Source organism: Emys orbicularis, chromosome 3 (assembly GCF_028017835.1).
Source record: "Emys orbicularis isolate rEmyOrb1 chromosome 3, rEmyOrb1.hap1, whole genome shotgun sequence".
Taxonomy (NCBI): domain Eukaryota; kingdom Metazoa; phylum Chordata; order Testudines; family Emydidae; genus Emys; species Emys orbicularis.
The window spans coordinates 92573193-92594278 of NC_088685.1; the positions used below are offsets into that span (position 1 = coordinate 92573193).

The following is a 21086-nucleotide window of genomic DNA, read 5'->3' on the forward strand; positions in this document are numbered from 1 at the left end:
TGGGGTGCGCATCCGCTATGTGAGCCCAGGACCAGAAATTCGTCAATCGCAGTGTCAGTTATATAAGAACATAAGAACAGCCATACTGGGTCAGACCAAAGGTCCATCTAGCCCAGTATCCCGTCTTCTGACAGTGGCCAATGCCAGGTTCTTCAGAGGGAATGTACAGAACAGGCAATCATCAAGTGATCCATCCCCTGTCGCCCATTCCCAGCTTCTGGCAAACAGAGGCTAGGGACACCATCCCTGCCCATCTTGGCTAATAGCCATTGATGGACCTATCCTCCATGAATTTGTCTAGTTCTTTTTTGAACCCCTTCAAAAACACAATCTCCTCTGGCAAAGAGTTCCACAGGTTGACTGTGTGTTGTATGAAGAAACACTTCCTTTTATTTGTTTTAAACCTGATGCCTATTAATTTCATTTGCTGACCCCTAGTTCCTGTGTTATGAGAAGGAGTAACTAACACTTCCTTATTTACTTTCTCCCCACCAGTCATGATTTTATAAACCTCTATCATATCCCCCTTAGTCATCTCTTTTCCAAGCTGAAAAGTCCCAGTCTTATTAATCTCTCCTCATATGGAAGCTGTTCCTTACCCCTAATCATTTTTGTTGCCCTTTTCTGTACCTTTTCCAATTCCAATATATCTTTTTAGAGATGGGGCGACCACATCTGCACACAGTATTCAAGATGTGGGCGTACCATGGATTTATAGAGAGTCAATATGATATTTTCTGTCTAATCCCTTTCCTAATGATTCCCAACATCCTGTTAGCTTTTTTGATAGGATATTCTCAGAGAACTATCCACCATGACTCTGAGATCTCTTTCTTGAGTGGTAACAGCTAATTTAGGCCCATCTTTTATATGTATAGTTGGGATTATGTTTTCCAATGTGCATTACTTTGCATTGATCAACACTGAATTTCATCTGCCATTTTGTTGCCCAGTCACCCAGTTTTGTGAGATCCCTTGTAACTCTTCACAGTCTGCTTTGGACTTAACTATCTTGAGTAGTTTTGTATCATCTGCAAATGTTGCCACCTCACTGTTTACCCCTTTTTCCATTGGTCCACATCTGCATGCTACGCCTCCTCATGCCACAAACCAAGGGCATAAATGGTGGTGCCAACAGTCTGCCCCTTCAGTTCCTACTCCACCGTGAATCACATGAGGATCCAAATCAGAGGGGAAGGAGAGCAGGTCAGGAATACCTACAAGTACCACACATCTCAAAGAAATCCAGTTGTTATAAGGTACGTAACCTTCCTTGCTTCTTCTAGTGTTGGTCCCTATCTGTGTTCCCTCTAAGCTGCGCAGTCGGGCGGCCGCCCAGGAGAGATTCAAGTGCCACACACTTGATTAGCAGAGCTGCGCACATCTGGCAGGCGGCAGCATGTGTTCATGTGCCCCTCCCCCCGCTGCTTTGCAGCCACGTTGCTCCTGCCCTCTGCCTTGGAGCCCCTGGCCAGCTGCTCCCGGGACCTTCCTGCTGGCTGTGCAGAGCGGGGGAAGGGAGAGGCACTAATATCAGGGTGTCCCCCTCCCCCTGCACCCCATCTCTGCAGAGCAGGGTAGGCGGGACAGGGATCAGGAGCAGGAGAGCTGCTGTGATCTGAGGTCTGAATGAGCCTTCCCACGGTCAGTGAGGGTGCCTTAAAGAGACAGTGCATGGCGTCGCTCAGAGACTTCCCCAGCAGACAGTACACACACACACACACACACACACACACACACACACACAGAGAGTCTTTCACCCTCAGCTCCCAAAACATACTTGTATTATTGTTGTTGTTACTTCTTGGTACTTCCTGCAATGCACAGATATTCTCTGTAATTTTATTCTTTCAAAGTGTGTTATTTTAGTTTTTTGACTGGTCTACGCATTTCATCATTTTTATTTCTCTCTTACACTTAAATTTAATTCTTTGAGTAGTGAGTTCTAAAATGCCTAACCTGTCCTGGCTGAAGTAATTATCCCTATGGTAACTTTTTAAAACTATATATTCTATCTAGGGTTTTGGTTTCTACTGGTGGCGCACATAGGCACATACCTCGGTACACATAACAAAATTTATGCCGCACATGGACGGAAAAAATTAGAGGGAACATTGGTTTGGTATTAACTGTGGGCGATTCCCAAACCATGTTTATTTTGGAGAAGGGTGCGAGAAGGTACCTGGCACCACAGACTGTGGGACTGCTGAACCAAAGGATGCATCATCTGCCAAGGCATAAGTCAGAGCATAGTGCTGAGTCAATGTATGGACAGAGCTCTAAGTAGTTGCCCTGCAGATTTTGGAAAGAGGGACACCTTGCAGTGATACTACTGAGGTAGCCTGTGCCCTATGTGAGTAACCTTTGATACAACATGGAGAAGAAGTAATTTCTGCAAGCTGGTAACAGAGGAGGATGCAGCCAGAGATTCACCTCAAGAATCTGTGGGACGATATGGCCTTGCCCTTCATTCCAGCTCCTCAAAATGGCTTTGTCCAATCCAAGTAGAAAGCCAGGGAAAGGCTTTCATCTAACGAGTGTCATCTTCTTTCATCTCTCAGATGGGGCTTTGGTGAAATACAGGTAGAATCATTTGATTTAGATGGAAATCCGACAGGACCATAAGAACAAACATAGGATCTAGGCCATCTTCATTAAATACAGGAAGAAGCATGAAGCCAAGGGGTCAAAGGACAGCCTCATAAATGCTGCTAGTACTAAATTCAGATCCCTGGGAGGGCAAGATAGCACAGGGAAAATGCTAACAAAGCCTTTAATGAATTGGACTGTCATGGGATAAGTGAAAACTGAGTAACTCTCTATTGGCGGGTGAAATGATAGCTATGAGATGCACTTTCAGTGAGCTGACTGGAAGTCTTGATATCTCAGGTGGCCAACGTCTTCCAAATGGCCTTATCCAAGTTCAAGGTGGCTTCATTCACGTATAAGGCCATCTTGGCAGGAGATGCAGAGTGGAGGATGCTAAAAGCTTTGCCTGTAGGTCCTGCACTTCCTCCAATGGAATTTGAAGGGTGTCAGCTATCCTCCTAAGCAGTTCTTGGTATTGCCTGTAATTGTCAGGCAGAGTGGGGAAGACTGGCAATACCACCTCATCTGGGGATGAGGATGAAGCCATAGAGTGTTCTGGCTGTACCAGCTGCTCCAGCTGCGTCTCTTGATATTCTGCCAGAGCTTTCTCTCTAAACACTGGAGGTTGAGGTTGGTATCTGAAGTATTATGATTCTGGGCCCGGTGGTAAGGATCCCATGCACCCTAATGTGACCACATAGGGTCGTATGGGTAGGGAGGTGGACCGTATGTTGGTACCAGTACTCCTTTGGGGGTGAATGTGGGTCCTGGGCAGGGGAGAGTCTCCATGAAGCCTGTCAGGGCTAGACTCTTATAGGGAAGCCTTATTGTAACTGGTTTACCATCTCTTGTTCCTCCTCTGAGTAGAATTCTCCGATTCAAGAGGTGGGACCATTGGTGTCACCTGAGTGAGGGTGGTATGGATGGAGGTGGGACAGAGACAGCATCTTGATATCATAGCTCTGTTGGAGGTGGCGTTGGGGAATGGATGGTGTTTCAATGTGTAACACCGACACAGACCCCGGTTGTCGGCAGGCAGGATCGAACCTGGGGCCTCTGGAGATTAGTGCATGAGCCTCTACCGCATAAGCTAAAAGCCAACTGGCCCTTAGCTAAGGCTGTAGAGCAGACTCATTAATCTCTAAGTGGTCTTGGTGCCACTAGAGGTGACAGAACACCACACTCAGGAGGTGCATGGGTTACAAATGTCCTGTACTAACATTGGTTACATGAAGATCAGGGACTCTGGATCCGGGTAGGTTTCCAGAACATCTTGAAGGGCGCATCTCAGTTGAGCTGGAAGAGAACTGGCTGGAGTCTTTAGTTTCAGGACCAATGGTGCAGGCTTAGGCGTGCAGTATGACACTGCCAGTGTAGAGGGAGTGCACTGCTTACTATCTTTGCACGACTCAGAGGATGGTTTTGGAACAGCAGAAGCTTCTGGTATCATCGATGCATGCCCAATCTCACCAGGAGTTCTAGGTGAACACTATATGGGGCGCAGAGTCTTGCTCAAACCTGAGAGAAGAAGTGAAGCTGCTCTCCTGTCTGAGGACCTATGAACAGACTTCTCTGCTCTTTTGTGTTTCTTATCCTTGTCATGCTTTCACTTGGTCTTTCGGCTTGGTGGAACGTTCTGCCAGTGCCACCGGAGCAGTGCTCAGCGGTTCAGGTGAAGAATTGGAGAACGGGATGGCCCTGGATCCGATCTAGGTCTCATGGTTAGCTCTATAAAGGGTTGGCAGACCTGTAACTCCCAGAGCCTGCCTCGTACAGGGGGAGACAAGTGGCTAATCCCACACCTAGATAGAATGCATGACTCCCTCAAGCAGTGGAAGCTGGTATTGTGAGGGTCACTCAGAAGGAGATCTAGGGGCAGGCAAGGCAGATTTGAAGCCAGGAACCCTGGGCATAGGGGAGACAAGGTGGGGGAAGGAACCTCCCCAACTCTAACTAACTAAACTAGATTTAAGCTAACCAACTATGTAAACATAAGAATGAAATACCTATTTACAATTATTTACAGGTAAAACATCGAGTGAAAGAAAAGAATACAGGTGGATTCTGTCCCAGACCTCGGGCAGTAGAAGACAAACTAAAGAGGCGCACCTACACTGAATACTCAGAGGGACCAGCACTCAAAGAAGAAGGGAAAGGATGCAGTCAAAAGTCAGGAAATGCACATAAAACCTTAACTCCTCTCCTTTATGAAACTGCGTTTTGATTGTCTTTAATTACATAATCACATACAAGTATTTTCATAGGAGCCCGTCTCATTCCACGCTCGGTTCAGACAGTGCGTAAGGAATGAGCAAAGGAAATGTGACATTGATTTTTTTTTAAAACTTACGGAAACAGAAGCAAAGAGGGAGTATGCACACAATACAATTGCTATCTGTCTATTATAATTCAATAATGTTATATTTTCAGTATGGGAAATTAAATTCCAAATGTTCAATACCAGCTTCTTATTGTGAGTGCCCAAATTTGAAGTCAGAGAATTGCAAGTGCTCAACACCTCTGAAAATTAAGCCTTATTCATATTCTTATGCTCCTAAGTGAAGTCTTTACCTCAAATCATGGCACATTCACTGGGGACTCCAGAGAACCTGGATTTCCAGCTCAAACACTGACCTCTTCGTGTAAATTCATTCTCAGAGGGCATGTACATATATCATATATTTGCGCCCTGAATAGGTAAGGATATGTGGCAACCTCTACCGGTGAATGTGCATATATTAAAACCAACTTTCAACAAGGAATTAAAACTTTGGGGCCTATTCTTATCCTGATAAACTGGGGCTGTCAAACATCATCCCATTATTATTAATTATTACTATAGTTATTATTATATTAATTGGCTCAGAGGGAGGAGCAGCGAGGCTGCAACATCCCAGTCCAAAGGTCCAGTCAATCCATGAAATTAGTGCAAAAAACTTTCAATCTCCATCTACTCTGCAAACAAATTTTGCAGCTTCATTTTGATATGATTCATCAGGGATGCTTTAATTCTTCAGCAAAAATAAGGGACACAAAAGATACTCACAAACCCCATTCAGATGAAAGTGATTCTCTAATCCCTCCTGTAGGCCAGAGCCTTCATTTAGATCATTCTTGAAAGAAATTTTGTGGCAGATCCAACATTACCTCATCAAGTGTGCCTCCTTCAGGAACTCACTCTTTTCATAGTCTGTTGCACCCTTCTTCAAAGTCTATGCAACACAAGGCCACAACAAGTAGTTAGCACAATTTGATCACTGCCAGTATAACCCATTTAGCATCTATATAAGAAAAAATTCAATGGGCTGCTTTCCTCTTCTAACACACACACTTTTCCTATTCTAAATTTCCAGTAGTGGCTACAATGTAATAGGCACTTTCTAAACAGAAGTAGGCATCTATGCCCTCTTCCTACTCTGAGGAGCTCACAGTGTAAGGACAGACTAGTAAACAGACAGCAGGGTATGGGGAAGGGGAGTAACACCTGAGGCTAAAGACACTTAGGAAAATTGTGTTCCAGCTCAAAGGAGTTGCCTATAGTTGTGCAATACGGTATTAACCATGTTTTCAGATGGATCCCATTTGTTTTCAGCTTTCCCTTTCTGCGGCAATGCAACATGCTCTTGATAAAGGTAAAGCTACATGTTCAGTGTTCAAGTACATGCTGTTACACCTCCCTGCTCTCCAGTTCTTGTTTCGACTGACGGTTAAACAGGAGGGAGATTGGATCATTATGTCAAGTCACATTCCTGTGGCACTGGGGTATATCTACACTGCAGTTGGAAACCTGCCTCCCAGACTGGGTAGACAGATTTACACTAGGTTTGCTTGAGCTAGCACACTAAGTCTTAGTTAAGTCACTAGAAGAGGGTGATACAGAATTTAAATATTTATATATGTGATTTAAGTTAAAATGTTTAACATGATTGACTGTCTCAGATAAGGAAAGGCCCAAGACTTGACATTAACAAGTGCTGTGAGGGGAGCTCAGCCCTTAGTGCTTTCCACAAGGATTCCATGAGTGAATCAGTGGCAGGGACAGAAATAGAGCCCATGTTTCTTGACTCCCATTCCTATGGCCTAACCACAAAGCCATGTTTGCCCACCTTAGACCATGCTGTTGCTAAAGGGGCTACACAGCTGAAATTACCTTCACTGCCACTTTGGATTCCCCATTTCCAGCTCCTGTGACATCTACTGCAGTCCCTTCGTACACCTCTCCAAAGGCTCCACTTCCCAGCAGATTATGCAAATTCAGTTTGTCCCGAGGAAAGGCTGGCAAAGATTCAATCTCCGCCCGAGTAGGAAGAGTGCTACAAAACAGTACGGCTTGTTATAGCTTTAAAAATAAATAATCATTCAAATAAATACGTGGTTGAGGAATGCTCTCGAAATTTTGCCTTAAACAAATTTGGTACAATTTGTCTCGAACACAGTTCCCAAGAGACTGAAGTGATGCACAGGATTTTTGCATGCCCTCTGCAGAGGAGGGAATTACACCTCTTGTGTACCTAGAGCCAGATTTATACCTGTCACAGCACAGAGGATGCTGAGCAATCATGGACTGATATTCCACAGTGCCACAATGGGAGCAGCTGGGTCCTACGGTCTTTTAAAAAGCTGGACCTTATTTAGGTGCCTAGATGGAAGCTGAACTCTTTTCAAAATCTGCCCCAATTGTGGGCACTGAGTCACTTTCTCTGGGCCTGATTCTCTGAGTGCTGAGCACCCACAGCTCCCACTGACTTCACTCATAGTTTTAGGTGCTCGGCATCTGTGAAAATCAGGCCCACGAAGGTCGGCTAAATTTTCTGCTCTGGAAGTAGCTTTTACACATGTCACAGTTACATACCTCACAGCGTAGCAAGCATTGGACAATCCCACAGCATCAGCCAGCCCCCTAAGTTGATCTAATTCTTTATCTTCCCTGACGAGCACTATCTGCCCATGCTGCGCAGACTTTCTGAACTTCAATATTCGGTACCAGACTGGAAGGGAAAAGCATAGGAGATTGCACTTTGACATCCTTTTACACAAGTAAGCTGAATAATTACGTTTGTTTCTCCCCTATATCAGAGACCCTTTTCTAGTTCCTTTCCCGCATTTGGGTTTATACATATGAACATCAGTGACATACCTGACGAAATGATTACTAACCGTACCAGTGTGAGTTTACAATGCAAGAACGCAACTGCACCCTCAGTGTCCCTCTGCTCTCCCTGCAGAGAACTAAAATAATTACAATGAAATTTACCACTATGAGCATAACCGGTAATCTCTGGTGACCCAAAATATGAGCATTCCCAGGTCCCTTCTAGCCCCAGGTCTTCTGCATGGGGGCTATACAGCACCACCTAGTAGAGATCCAAGTTTCTACTGTGCTGAGTGTTGGAATCAGCAAGGGCTAAGGCCAGGAAACATGCTCCAGTGGTTGCTTGGCACCTCACAAGATCTAGCTCTAAAACACCAGCTGGTCCTTCTCTTACATTTCTGATTTGTTTCATTTTGTTGTGGTCTGGCAAACCCACAAAATGTATTAAACTTTGTAATCACATACCAAAAGCAAACAGTGCAATCACAATTAAGATGAAGGCAATCACTCCAGTCACAACAGCTATGGTAATGGTTGCCTCTGGGCGAGGCGTAGCATCTGTTAAGAAAGAGAAGAGTAGTTCACTGACAATGCAACGTGGGTGAGCACTACTGAGCTAATCAAAACTGGGGCTTTGTCTACACTTTTGTCACTCAGGGGTGTGAAAAAATACACCCCTGAACAACAAAAGTTTTAATGACGAAAAATGCTTGTTTGGACGGCGCTTTGTCAGCGGGAGCCGCTCTCCTGTCGATGAAGCTACTGCCCCTTGTTCGGAGTGGAGAGCTCTCTCCCAGCGACAAAGAGCGGCAACACTGTGCCCCTTACAACGGTGCGGCTGCAGTGGCACAGCCACGCCATTGTAAGGGATGGAGTGTAGACAGAGCCTGTTAGAACTCCCACTCGGTGCCATTCCTCTAACCTCTGACCGTTGTAAATGAAAGAAGAGTGCAGAGCTGTTCAACTGTTAAATAGTTAGGATGGGATTTTCAAAAGCCTCAGTGCATGCCTACGTCTGCTCCCTCTGAAGTCAATGGGAAAACTCTCACTGATGTCAATGGGAGCAGAATTGAGCAAACGCTGAGCTCCTTTGAACCCCACCCTTACTTCATTCGATATACGACAGCATCTCCAGACAGTGTAGAAAAACATATCCAACCCAGTGATAACGAGTGCAGAGAGAGTTTGGACCCAGTGTTTCTTTGAAAAGAAAGTTAGCCCTAGCACTGCCAACTGGGAATCTTCACAGAAACACTGCTATTAATTGCCACTTACACATTTTACACTATAGATGCTATAACATCTTCAAACAAATAGTTGTCTCTGTTCATAAATCATTAGGATTACTCTGAATAAAAATGATTTGTGTTGGTGATCTACCATTTCAATGTTAGCTGATTAGCAAAATAAAAAATACAGCACATACCTTTAACCAACACTATATTGTCACTGATGCCACTGTATTCACCCAGTCCCAGCATATTTGCAGCTGCTGCTCGAAACTGGTAAGTTCCTTCTAGGTTCTTGGCCTTCCATGTGCATATATTGGTACAAGAGCCATTGTAAACCATCTCCCAAGAAGGCTTCATTTCACTTGTGTTCCAGGAGCCCTTCCTACAAAGTGCACAGCAATACAACAAAGATATATTAGCTAGTTTTTGTTATTTACAGCTTCTGCCATACATCATTTCAACAGCATGGCCTACATGAAGACTCACTTCTTGCACATGCTCTACACTCAGTACCATTCCATTCATGTGGGTTTGGCTACAGAAACATAGTGATATTAACATGCCGTTCCAGTAACACAGGAGATGACACCTCTTTAGCCTGGCATAGAAAATGAAATGCCAGCATGTTTTGGACATACACGGTGAGGGCATCCTTTCTGCTGTTTTAATATGCCACTCATAGCCAGGATCTCAAAACATTGTTATTTGATTTTAGGCAAAACTCTCCATTTATTCTTTGTACTGTTAGAGGTTTTAGCTCTCTCGGGACTAGAGCAGTTCAGTGCCCCTTGTGTATCAGGTTTCACAAGCTAATACAGAAAGCATCTCATTGGCAGGGAAGACACAATCCTTTAGCTAGCCAGTTTCCCACAGTATCTGCTGGCTGCCAGGTATATTGCTTCCTTTTTAAGTTGGCTTTGATTGGATCGCTTACCAAAAATTCAGAGCAGATTATACACCATCTGAAGAAGGAGCATACATTAAATCTGTAGGGCATGTCTGAATCGTCATTTCATGTTACACGATACAGGTATACTTCATGTGAAATGGCCTTGTACTGTATGCCAACAAACCCCACAACTCACTCTAAAGCAGACAGGGCCGCCCAGAGGGGGGGCAAGTGGGGCAATTTGCCTCAGGCCCCAGGCCCCGCAGGGGCCCCCATGAGAATATAGTATTCTATAGTATTGCAACTTTTTTTTATGGAAGGGGCCCCCAAAATTGCTTTGTCCCAGGCCCCCTGAAGCCTCTGGGCAGCCCTGAAAGCAGAACAACAAAACAAAAACATCTAGCCCAGAAAGCCATGTGGAAACTAAATGTATGCGTTGTTGGGTTATTCATGTTACTGACAGAGCTCTGTGAAAATCAATGGTTATCCTCAAGGAGATTATGCAAATATTTTCTTTGGTATTGATTAGCTGGGTTCACACTTACCTAACTGGGTTCAAATGAACCTTAGTTGGACACATTGCAAAACTCAGTTGAAACCATTGACTTTCTCCTGGGTTTACATCAAAACCACATGAGAAAAGTAAATGTCACAAAACTGATGAAAAATCAAAGATGAATCATGGAGAATACAAAGCTTGTGACTGTGCATAACCCTTACATGAGATAAAGCTCCTCATGCCTTTCCTCACCTTGGACTCCCACACATGGGTCAGGTGCAATCTGGCCTTTAGCAGATCAAAATCATCAGGTCTCATCGTATCTCAGTTATCGTATCCAGTTCAGTATTGTCGTGTACTCATGGTAGAAGCTTACAACACCAGGAAAGTATGCCTGAGTGAAAGCTTATGCAGCTGAAGTATGCCAAGCTCTGGCAGTGCTGTCAATCTTTCACTATCATGAGCACTAAATTAACTTAGGAAAAACAATGCACTGAGTTTTATTTTTTGGTTCTTTCCCTAACCCCCAATCTACAAAATGTCATAGAAATATCCCAGCAGAAGAACCCCCTTTGATATTATTCAATGTATTCATCTTCGGGAGATTTAATACTTACATTGACTCTGGAATGCCCTGACAAGATTCCCCCCCTTTTCTTATCAGGAATTGGAAGAATCAAAGACAACTCTTCCTACAAAAAATATCCTAGGCTATACAGTTACCCCATATGATCCCAGAACAGGACTTTTTAAAGTTTTAGCTACTGCTGTGTAGATGCCTATGAGTATAGACATGTTCACTAAAGCTAACCATTTGCAAGAGGATTAATTCAAGGAGTTCCCAGTAACCTGGAACATTTAATGCCCTTGTCTGACAACTATTTAACATTTCCCCCACAATTCCTCTGGATAATGAGGTATCTATACTTCAATTAGTGATGAATATGCATTAATTGATTCAGAGGTTTGATTTGGAAAAGCATCCAAAACTTCATCTGATTAACCAGTTTACCCAAACAGATCTATGCATCTGGGAAATGGCCTGGAAATCTTATTAGAACTAGTTTTCTTATGAGATTTCCAGAACTTTCTGGTTTTGTCTGAGTTTATCAGAGTCAGAAATACTTAGAGGATAGCCTTTCCTAAGACATTTCTTAATCCTCAAGGAGCTGACTGAGGAGATATCTGAGCCATTAGCGATTATCTTCGAAAACTAATAGAAGATGGGACAGATTCCAGAGAACTGGAAAAGGACAAATTTAGTGCCCATCTATAAAAAGGGGAATAAGGACAACCTGGGGAATTACAGACCAGTCAGCTTAACTTCATTACCTGGAAAGATAATGGAGCAAATACTCAAGCAATCAATTTGCAAACACCTAAGAGATAATATGGTGATAAGTAACAGTCAACATGGATTTGTCAAGAATAAATCATGTCAAAGCAACTTAATAGCCTTCTTTTACAGGGTAACAAACCTTGTGGATGGGGTTTGAGCATTAGATGAGGTATATCTTGACTTTAGTAAGGTTTTTGACACTGTCTTACGTGACCTTCTCATAAACAAACTACAGAAATACAATCTAGATGGAGCTACTATAAGGCGGGTGCATAATTGGTTGGAAAACCATTCCCAGAGAGTAGTTGTTAGTGGTTCACAGTCAAACTTGAAGGGCATACCAAGTGGGGTCCTGGATCCGGTTCTGTTTAATATCTTCATCAATGATTTAGATAATGGCATAGAGAATATACTTATAAAGTTTGCAGATGATATTAAGCTGGGAGGGGTTGCAAGTGCTTTGGAGGATAGGATTAAACTTCAAAATGATCTGGAGAAACTGTCTGAAGTAAACAGGATGAAATTTAATAAAGACAAATACAAAGTATTCCACTTAGGAAGGAACAATCAATTGCACACATACAAAATGGGAAATGACTGCCTAGGAAGGAGTACTATGGAAAGGAAGCTGGGGGCATAGTGGATCACAAGCTAAATATAAGTTAACAGTGTAAGACTGTTGCAAAAAAAGCAAACATCATTCTGGGATATTAGCAGAAGTGTTGCAAGCAAGACATGAGAAGTAATCCTTCCACTCTGCACTGATAAGACCTCAGCTGGAGTATTGTGTCCAGTTCTGGGTGCCACATTTCAGGAAAGATGTGGACAAACTGGAGAAAGTCCAGAGGAGAGCAACAAAAATTATTAAAGATCTAGAAAACATGACCTGTGAGGGAAGATTGAAAAAACTGGATTTGTTTAGTCTGAAGAAGAGAAAACAGAGAGGGGACATGATAACAGTTTTCAAGTACATAAGCAATGGGCTTAAATTGCAGCAAGGGAGGCTTAGGTTGGACATTAGGAAAAACTTCCTAACTGTCAGGGTAGTTAAGCACTGAAACAAATTACCTAGGTAGGCTGTGGAATCTCTGTCATTGGAGGTTTTTAAGAGCAGGTTAGACAAACACCTGTCAGGAAATGTCTAGTTATCACTTAGTCCTGCCTTGAATGCAGGAGACTGGACTAGATGACCTCTCGAGGTCCCTTCCAGTCCTATACTTCTATGATTCTATTATTTCAATATTGCCTTCAGATACATAAGGAAGACTTAGCCACAAGGAAGATTAAAAGCTCCTTGGGTCTCTGGCCTAAATTTTCAAAATTGATTTTGAGTGTTTTGGGACATTTCAATTTTTGGAAGCCTAAGACACCTCAGAGGGGGATGATTTCCATAATGAACTGAGCACCAGCCCTCTGAAAATCAGATCCCTTTAAACTGTGTCAAGTTGAGTACCCAAAAAATCAAGGTACCTAACATTGCTAGTCACTTTGGAAAATTTAGGCCAGTGTGCTTGTGAGGTCCCTGAATCTCCTCATCAACTCCTCAGCCTACCTCTTCTATTAGTAAGCACAGATGAGGAATAAGCTGAAAGCCCGAATTCCCCCCTTCAGCCATAAATCATATTGATAATCTTCCTTCCTGTCTTGCCTGAAAACAAGACGTGCAGGAGCGTGTAAATACAATTTCAAAACAAAGGATATCAAACATTTAGAAATTTCTAAAATGGCTTGAGTCCAATTTGGGATATGGGCCAAAATGTAAGCTCATTAGTATTTAATCTGAACCTATTTCCTACTTAGTTACTATAAAACATTCTGCTGAATACCCATACACAAATGAACCATCTATCATTTGCTAGCAGGAGCGTGCTCTGCAATTCACTTACCTGCTTTCTAAAATGTGGTAGGTAAGATTGCTTCCATTGTCTTCAGCTTTTTCCCACTGTACAGAATTTGTATTCTCCTCTGCTATTTGGGGGATTCCTGGTTTACTTGGAACTCCAGCTATTGTGCAAAGTGAGAAAATGTAGAATTCTGAAAACATAGTATATTAATACACACATTTCATATTCTGAGAAAAAAGTGACAAGAGCCAGGGCTAGAGCAAAACTTCGACATGCACCTGGGTGTTGAGTCATGTGAAGGAACTGGAGACTCTCGTCTAAAAGGCTACTCATGGAAAAGGAACCTTTGGACTTTTATTCATGATGGGAAACTTCACAAGGTTCATTCACACACATTCAGACTTCTGCCTGGATTCACGAGTTCTTATAACATTAAAGTATTTCATTTCAATTCCACTCTCTCCTTCCCCATCTCCCACCTTTGAAAGAGTGCTCCAATTTTATTTTTGGCAGATATTTATTTTGTACCTTTTTTGGGGGGGGGGGGGGGGAGTTCACACAGAGAGAAATCAGTGATTCTTATAAGATGAATATTATGTGGCAAAGCACCCTGAAAATGTTTAACACTATTTTGAGGGTGCAAGTAATCTAGGATCACATGATTTTAAGGGCTTACCCCTAGTTTTAAAGCTTCCTGGAGGTGAGGTGCTTTTTGCTCCGGTTACGTAAATAACTGCTGCTCGCACAAAGTAGTTGGTGTCAGGACGAACTCCCGTGAGATGACATTTATACATGGGACCTGCCGTACAGGTGATGTTTGCAGGACAAAACCAGCCGTTTTTTGTTTGCCACTAGAAAAATAAAATATCATCTGAGTCAATAGTCTCACTCTCTGAGGGCCTGATCCAAAGTCCATTGCAATCAACAGTCTTTCTATTGACTTCAGTGGCCTTGGTATGGGCCCTTAAAGAAGTGTGTACACAAACACGAGTATTGAGAGGCTATTGAGACTGGGGGAGCATGAACTACAAACCCTCTTCCGACAGACCAAGGCCACCTAGAAATTTGATGTTATTCTTCGGAGATCTACAAGGCCTGGAAATCACACGGGACAACAGAGTGGGTGGCACCTGCATAGGTGTGCAAGAGCAGGAGAGACCATAAGCAGCCTTCCCCTTCCACACCTGTGTTTGGCCTGTACCTTTGGCTTGCTGTGAGTTTGCTTGCCAGGCTGATCCTAAGTGAAGCCATCGCGATTATGATCAGCGCTATTAAGACATTCATGCAGTCTAGTAGCGCTTCTGGCATTTTCTGACTACCGTGGTTCAATCGTTAAACCTGAATTTGCCATGTATATTGCTACCATTGTAGCATTTACTTCATAGCGCATGCTGCAGGACTGATTTGTTTCCCCAGCAGTTGCTTTCTAGGCCTGCCCCATGTAGGAGATGAAAATAAAATTCATAGACTGTTTTTTAAAAAATTATTTCAACATTTAAAAAAATTGGAGCCCACCTATTTCTTTCTAACCAGAGCACACACTGGAGAGTGTGTATCGGGGCTATTCCTTCCCCGAGAGGTTCTGGATGACTCAGCCAAAAATCGTTTGGAACTCCTGGAGAACGCCTGCTGCAGGGGCAGTTCTCCCTTGTTCCTGGCCAGTGCTGCCTTCACCTTGCCCCTTGGTGGAGTACTACTACTGGCAGGGACATTATCGTGTCCGAATTACCCAGTAGGACTCCTTGCATCCTTCCCTAGCTCCCCACCCTCTACAAGGCTGGACAACATCTGGCCTTTAACCTGAAAAGAAAAGTGTATTTTTTACCTTCTGCAATTCAAACCAGAAGCTGGTTATGTTGCCATGCAAAGGGGACCTCCATTCTAACTGACAACTGGCGTTTCTGGCAATTATATGAACTGGGACAGGCGGAGTCTCAAACGTTGCTGCAAACACAGGGGCACTCTCAGAAAACCAGTTCTTCTCTGGATGAAAAGCAAGAACCTAACAGGAGAAACAATGAAACATACAGTCTCAAGAAGCCACTCTGAAAACTGCATTGGGTGTGGTTTTGGTGGTTGTTGTTATGGCAATGTGAATGCTTCCTTTAGTCATTCAAGTACCTTGGAACATTACTTAACTGCTTTAAACAAAGTTGATACTCAGGGGAAGATTAAGACTATGTACGGCCTGAATCCAAACATTCTGGGCCTTCCCACTAAAGCTATGGGGACCCTGAGACAGAACTCCTCTTGGCCGCCAGCCCCATCCAACAGACTCTGCTCAGCTCCCCAGTTTCATCTTTCCCACAGAATGCTCCCCTCATATTCGTTCCTTGTGTGACAAGCATTTCCGCAAACCTTTGGGTAGCGTTTTGACACCCACCGAGTCCTTCTCTCTAGGTTTAAAATCACCAATTAAAATATCACCTATTCTGTCCATATAGGTCTCCTTCCTTTGTCTGCAGCCTGCCTGGACAGTGTCATGGATACCGTCACCACTTCAGTGGAATTCAATGACCCACAAGGAATTGCGGCATTTTTACCAACTAGATGTTAAGGACCATTCCCTGCACCTCTCTCTCCGGGGCACATCCTAATTTGAGAGAAGTTTTTCTCCTAAAGTCCACCAAACAGCCAATGCACTGCATGCATTTTTAAGACTCTTGTTAACCTGCCCTTGCTAATACTAAAGAAATACCAGAATTGGTGTATTGTTCCTCCAGCTATTTATTTGCAGTATGCTTTTTTTTAAAAAATTTATAAACTGCTGAAAGGTGGAATCCACTCATATGTGTCTGTCAACTTTCAGTGAAATAATCAAGTATAGTTCTATGGATAAAACAGAAAAACCTGGAAAGCCACAAAGGGACTGAGGCATTGCGATGCTCAACTTCCCAGCGCTTAACTTTTAGGTGACTAAAAAAAAAATCATAGCAACACCACCGTGATCCACAAAGCCTGAATTAGGTGCGCAGGCTAATATGTATGAAGAGACAGGCACCTTAGAATGAGAGCCTCAAAAGCCAGCATAATAAACAGGGAGCCTGTGGGAGATGCTGTGGAGAGGGGCATGTCCTAAAGCTCTGCCCTTTTCTCGGAGACCAGCTCCTGAATCCACACTGCAGGGAGGCACCAATCTCAGCTTAGTGATCCAGAGCCAAGAGCCCTCTCCTGGAGTCAGGCGGTGTAGGCACCTAAGTCATTTTTTGTGAGAGTGAGATAGACACCTGCTTCACTCCACACAAAATGCATGGGGAGGTCTAGTGACCACCTTATACATTTTACCCCAGTCATTGGAGCACTCACCTGGGCTGGCGAGACCCAGGTTTAATTCATTCTTCTGCCTGATAGGGGAAAAGAAGCCTCCCACACCTCTCAGGACAGTGCACTAACCATTGAGCTATGGAATATTCTGATGTGGGGCTCCCTCAGTCTCTCTGTTGAAGCTGTACCACAATGGATCAAATAATGAAAGAGCGATTGGGCCAGAGAGCAAGCGAGAGAATGATTCTGTAGCCTGGTGGTTAGGGCACCCATATGGGAGACGTAGGATCCAGTCCCACTGCTCCAATGACTTTACTTACACACAGTGGAAGAGCATCAACAGGTGAGACTGAGGGAGTGCTATATCAGGATATCTCGTAGCTCAGCTGTTAGAGCACTTGCCTGAGATGTGTGGGAGACCCCTGTTCAAATCCTTTTTTCCCCCCTCAGGCAGAGGTGGGAATTGAACTCAGGTCTCCCATCTCCCAGGTGAGTGCTTTGTCCAGGAGCTAAAAGCTGCAAGTGAGTACCACCACCGACCAGATTTTGAAAGGGACCCAGCCCTGCAGGCAACCTCTGAGCATGCCTACCAAATCAGGCCCCACACACTTATCCTTCACTTATCTTTCTCCCAATCCTGGATCGTCCTGGGGCTTAGGCGGGAAACAGGCTTCCAAATGCCTAGAGTGGATACTCCCCTTAGGCTGGGGGGAGGTCCTTTAGTAGTGGGCGGGCTTCCGCCCACCCACTTCCTGGATCCCAATAGGATCACTCTCCTGTAGCCATCTGGCCTGACCCCATCACAGTTAAAAATGAGAAAGGAAGTAATTTTTCAGTAATAGTGTGAGGCAGCAGAGTGCATGCCAGGGGCAGGAACTCAGGCACCAACCGTAATTTTACCCTGACAATTTAGGCATCAAGTGAGTTTAGCACCTACAGCGTTAGGCAGAAGTTTTCTGGATCTCAGTGGAGCCTAAATGCCAGACATAGGCATCTAAGCCTGGAGTTCTTGGTAAATATCTTGGTAGATCTGGACCAAACAGCTTTTTGGGAGAATTAGGAATTTTCCATTTTTCATTAAATAAAAATATTTTAATAATACTAACAATAATACTAATAATAGTCCAAGACCTGATCCTACTACCAGCGGAGTTAATAGAAAGTCTCCCATTAACCTCAATGGATCAGGATGGAAGTTTTGCAGTGGGACTTCAAGATTTGACCCACTAACTTTTTACATTTATATAGCTCCATTTATCCCATTGGAACCCAAACTGTTGCATATACAATAGGACTGAAAAACTCTACCTTACGGGGGGAAGGTTGGCAGCCATCTGATCAACTCATAGCCTGCTGCATGACAGTGCCAAGAAGAGAACTACCAGCTAAAGATATCACAGCCAAGCATTACACATATGCATGGGGTCTTAAGTGTCCACACAAAACAGAAAGGCCTCAGAGCTCAGTTTTTAAGATCTCATCTGAAAGACCCACACAAGGAGAAATGGATAAAGTTTGATTTATCTTCCTCAGAAAGCTGAGGGACTGAGACAACTCTGCCAGGGGTCTGAACCCATGTTTACAAAATGCAGGTATGCTCTGACTTTACAAAACAGAGGCTTGGTCACTTGTTGGGTAATAAGTATGTCTACTCAAGAAGCCTGGAAATATGATAAAGTCACTTATAATTATACCTTGAATACGTTATTTGTTCCACCATTGAGGCTGTTAATAGACCAGACAAGTGATCCATTTGGAAATTCATTTTTTCTCAAAGGAGCTGCAGGAATTGGGGGTAAAAAGTTGACAGTAATTTGATAGCGGAGAGAGTCTATGGGTCCATTTGGCTGTGAAGGCTCACTCCAAGATATATTGATGGTGTCATCAGACAGAACCAGTATCTCAATGAGGTTAACTGCCTCTGGTACTGAAACAAAGAGCAAAACAAAAATCTTGTAGATTTGGGGGACAAAGGTTATTTTCAGAGAAATCAAGAAGAAAGTATCAGTATAAAGGGCTTTAAATATGCACAAAAGCATGTGACATATGATCCATTTTTAATAGTTACACTGTACCCCTACAAATCATACACATAAAATCCACATTCTTGTACATCAAAAACTGTGCACTGATTCAAAAATATTTTGAGGTGCTTAATATGTCTTTGGCTATCCCACAGTCCTAGCAGGTACACTTACAGCTGTTCTTCTTTGCCAGCCTGGCAGTGGTGCCCTAGAACTCATGCTCTTTGCTAGACTCCTACCTGGGATGTCAGATATGCATTTACTCTAGGCATGCATTAGGAAAAAAAATGCCCATATACTGAAATCAGAAATTTTGCACACTGATAATTCAACAATGTCTGAAGGTAGAAATATGAAAGGTAGGCTTGTTATGTTGATCTTCTTGAAATATAAGGAGTAAGTCAAGTTTGAAGAAAGACAGTTCAATAGCTTTAATTTTATAAAGTGTGCATATTTATCCCAGAAGTCAAATGCTGATTTAATTTTGCTTTGCTTGATCTAAAAGCTAGAAAGTTAGAATGAGGCTTCATGCAAAGGATAGCAAGAACTAGAAAGCCTGGTTTTAGGGATTTCTGTGTTTGAGAGGTTCCACATCAAAGAAGTTACAGTTTCTGTACATCTCGTGTTAATCTCTCTCTCTCTTAAAAAAAAAAGTCAGATGCTTTGAAGCACTACAGATTTTTCTTAGCAGTACAAGAGTGTTGCCTCTTATGATCTTGAGTTGGCCTTTGGCACATATCCTAAGAACATATGAAATGATACTCTGTTCATGATCTGCCAAGAGAAGCACAGCCATCCATATATAAGGAGAAATATTTAATAATGTATCAGTCATCCTACAATGAGATTTTAAACCGAGCAGATGCACTGCACTGATATTTTCTGTAGTGAAAACCATCATATTCTTGCATTTTGTTCAAATGAACTATTAGCTAATTTGTAAAAGAAACACAAATAAAATATCAGCTCATAAGTCATGGAATCACAACAGTTAGAAATGGAAAATATTGTTAGGCTAACCAAGTTCTTGTCCATCTAGTATTGTTTCCTACAATACATTTTTCAGTGCTTTGTTCTGCCCAGTTTTAAGTTTATCAAACAATGAAGCTTTCACCATTTCTCTTGAGAAATGGTTTCATAATCCAATAGATCAAACTGTTAGGAAGTTTTCCATACTGAGTTTTCTATATTGCTTATTTTGATTACATTCCATTTCTCCCAACAATACCTTCACACTATGGAATCCATTCCAAGCCATTTCAAATAATAGAATAGGGGCGTTTTAATATTAATAAGGATGCACACAGAATTGTAACTAGAGCTGTGTGATCGTTGTATGTATTTTTCTGTGAATATTCAATAACATTTTAAAATAAGTTTATTACAGCCATGCTTATAGATTTCTCCTCCACTTCCTTTCCTATCCATGTCAGTTGGTTACTAGATGACCATTTTGAAAAACCAAATCCTCTTTTGACATTTACAGATAAGCTTTGAACTGATATATGGCATGTCCATATTGGTTCAGCAGGAAAATAATTTTATAAATGGAGAACTAGACAGGTAAATGTCAGTATTAGGTTTATAACAAGGTAGAGTCCCATACACATCAGAATGAGGATGATGTGCTTTGTAAATCATCATCATTTACTTCTGCGGTTTACTTAATTTTTATATGTATTTTTCCCTAGAGTACACTAATGTTTTGGCTACAAGATCATAGATTATTCAAGTGAAATTTGCATGGGTTGTGTTGATAAGGAAAACAGATTTCCTGCTAAGAAATGTGTGGAGTAAGAGTGACACTCAGTGGCAAGACCAAAGCATTTATTTTTCCTAGCTCTATTTCATTTGATTCTCCCCCTCTTCTGTATTTGCAGGGATGTAAAAGTTGATTCAAGCTTCACTCATTTTGATATAGAAACAATGGGAAGACAGAGAGGATCCACAAAGTTCTGACGTGTTGTTAAATATGCTAGGAACATGAAGAAGCTTTGACAGCAGCTGATTTAATTCCAAGCTTTAATAAAACCTTTAATCACATGAAGAAAACTAGGAACAAAAAGTCAGGAAACACACACATTCTGACAGCAGTGTGGAAGTTAGATTCCTGGGGGGAAAAAGACTTCATATTGCACACACGTGAAATTATTTTGAAATGCTGCCTCAGTCAAAAAGAATCACTGCAGTTGTTTAGCTATTGCTTTATGCCTTCTCAGGAAGTCAACAAGCCAGAGCATTAATGAATCACTCCCTATGGACTCATATTTCACAGGTTTATATTTAGGGCTTCAGTTTTTCAGGAGTTATTAAT

General features: G+C 42.6%; 1 protein-coding gene across 1 annotated transcript in view; it reads right to left on the minus strand.

Annotated features, from left to right (window-relative positions):
• Positions 1–21086, minus strand: part of ROS1 (ROS proto-oncogene 1, receptor tyrosine kinase) — a 91011-nt gene that overhangs the window by 18627 nt on the left and 51298 nt on the right. The window contains exons 30-38 of the mRNA XM_065401421.1: positions 18443–18675; positions 15310–15486; positions 14161–14335; positions 13527–13644; positions 9108–9295; positions 8147–8239; positions 7442–7577; positions 6740–6902; positions 5737–5801 (exon numbers count right to left, since the gene is read on the minus strand). Coding sequence (XP_065257493.1) covers positions 5737–5801; positions 6740–6902; positions 7442–7577; positions 8147–8239; positions 9108–9295; positions 13527–13644; positions 14161–14335; positions 15310–15486; positions 18443–18675 — 1348 coding nt within the window. The remainder of the gene's footprint in view (positions 1–5736; positions 5802–6739; positions 6903–7441; positions 7578–8146; positions 8240–9107; positions 9296–13526; positions 13645–14160; positions 14336–15309; positions 15487–18442; positions 18676–21086) is intronic.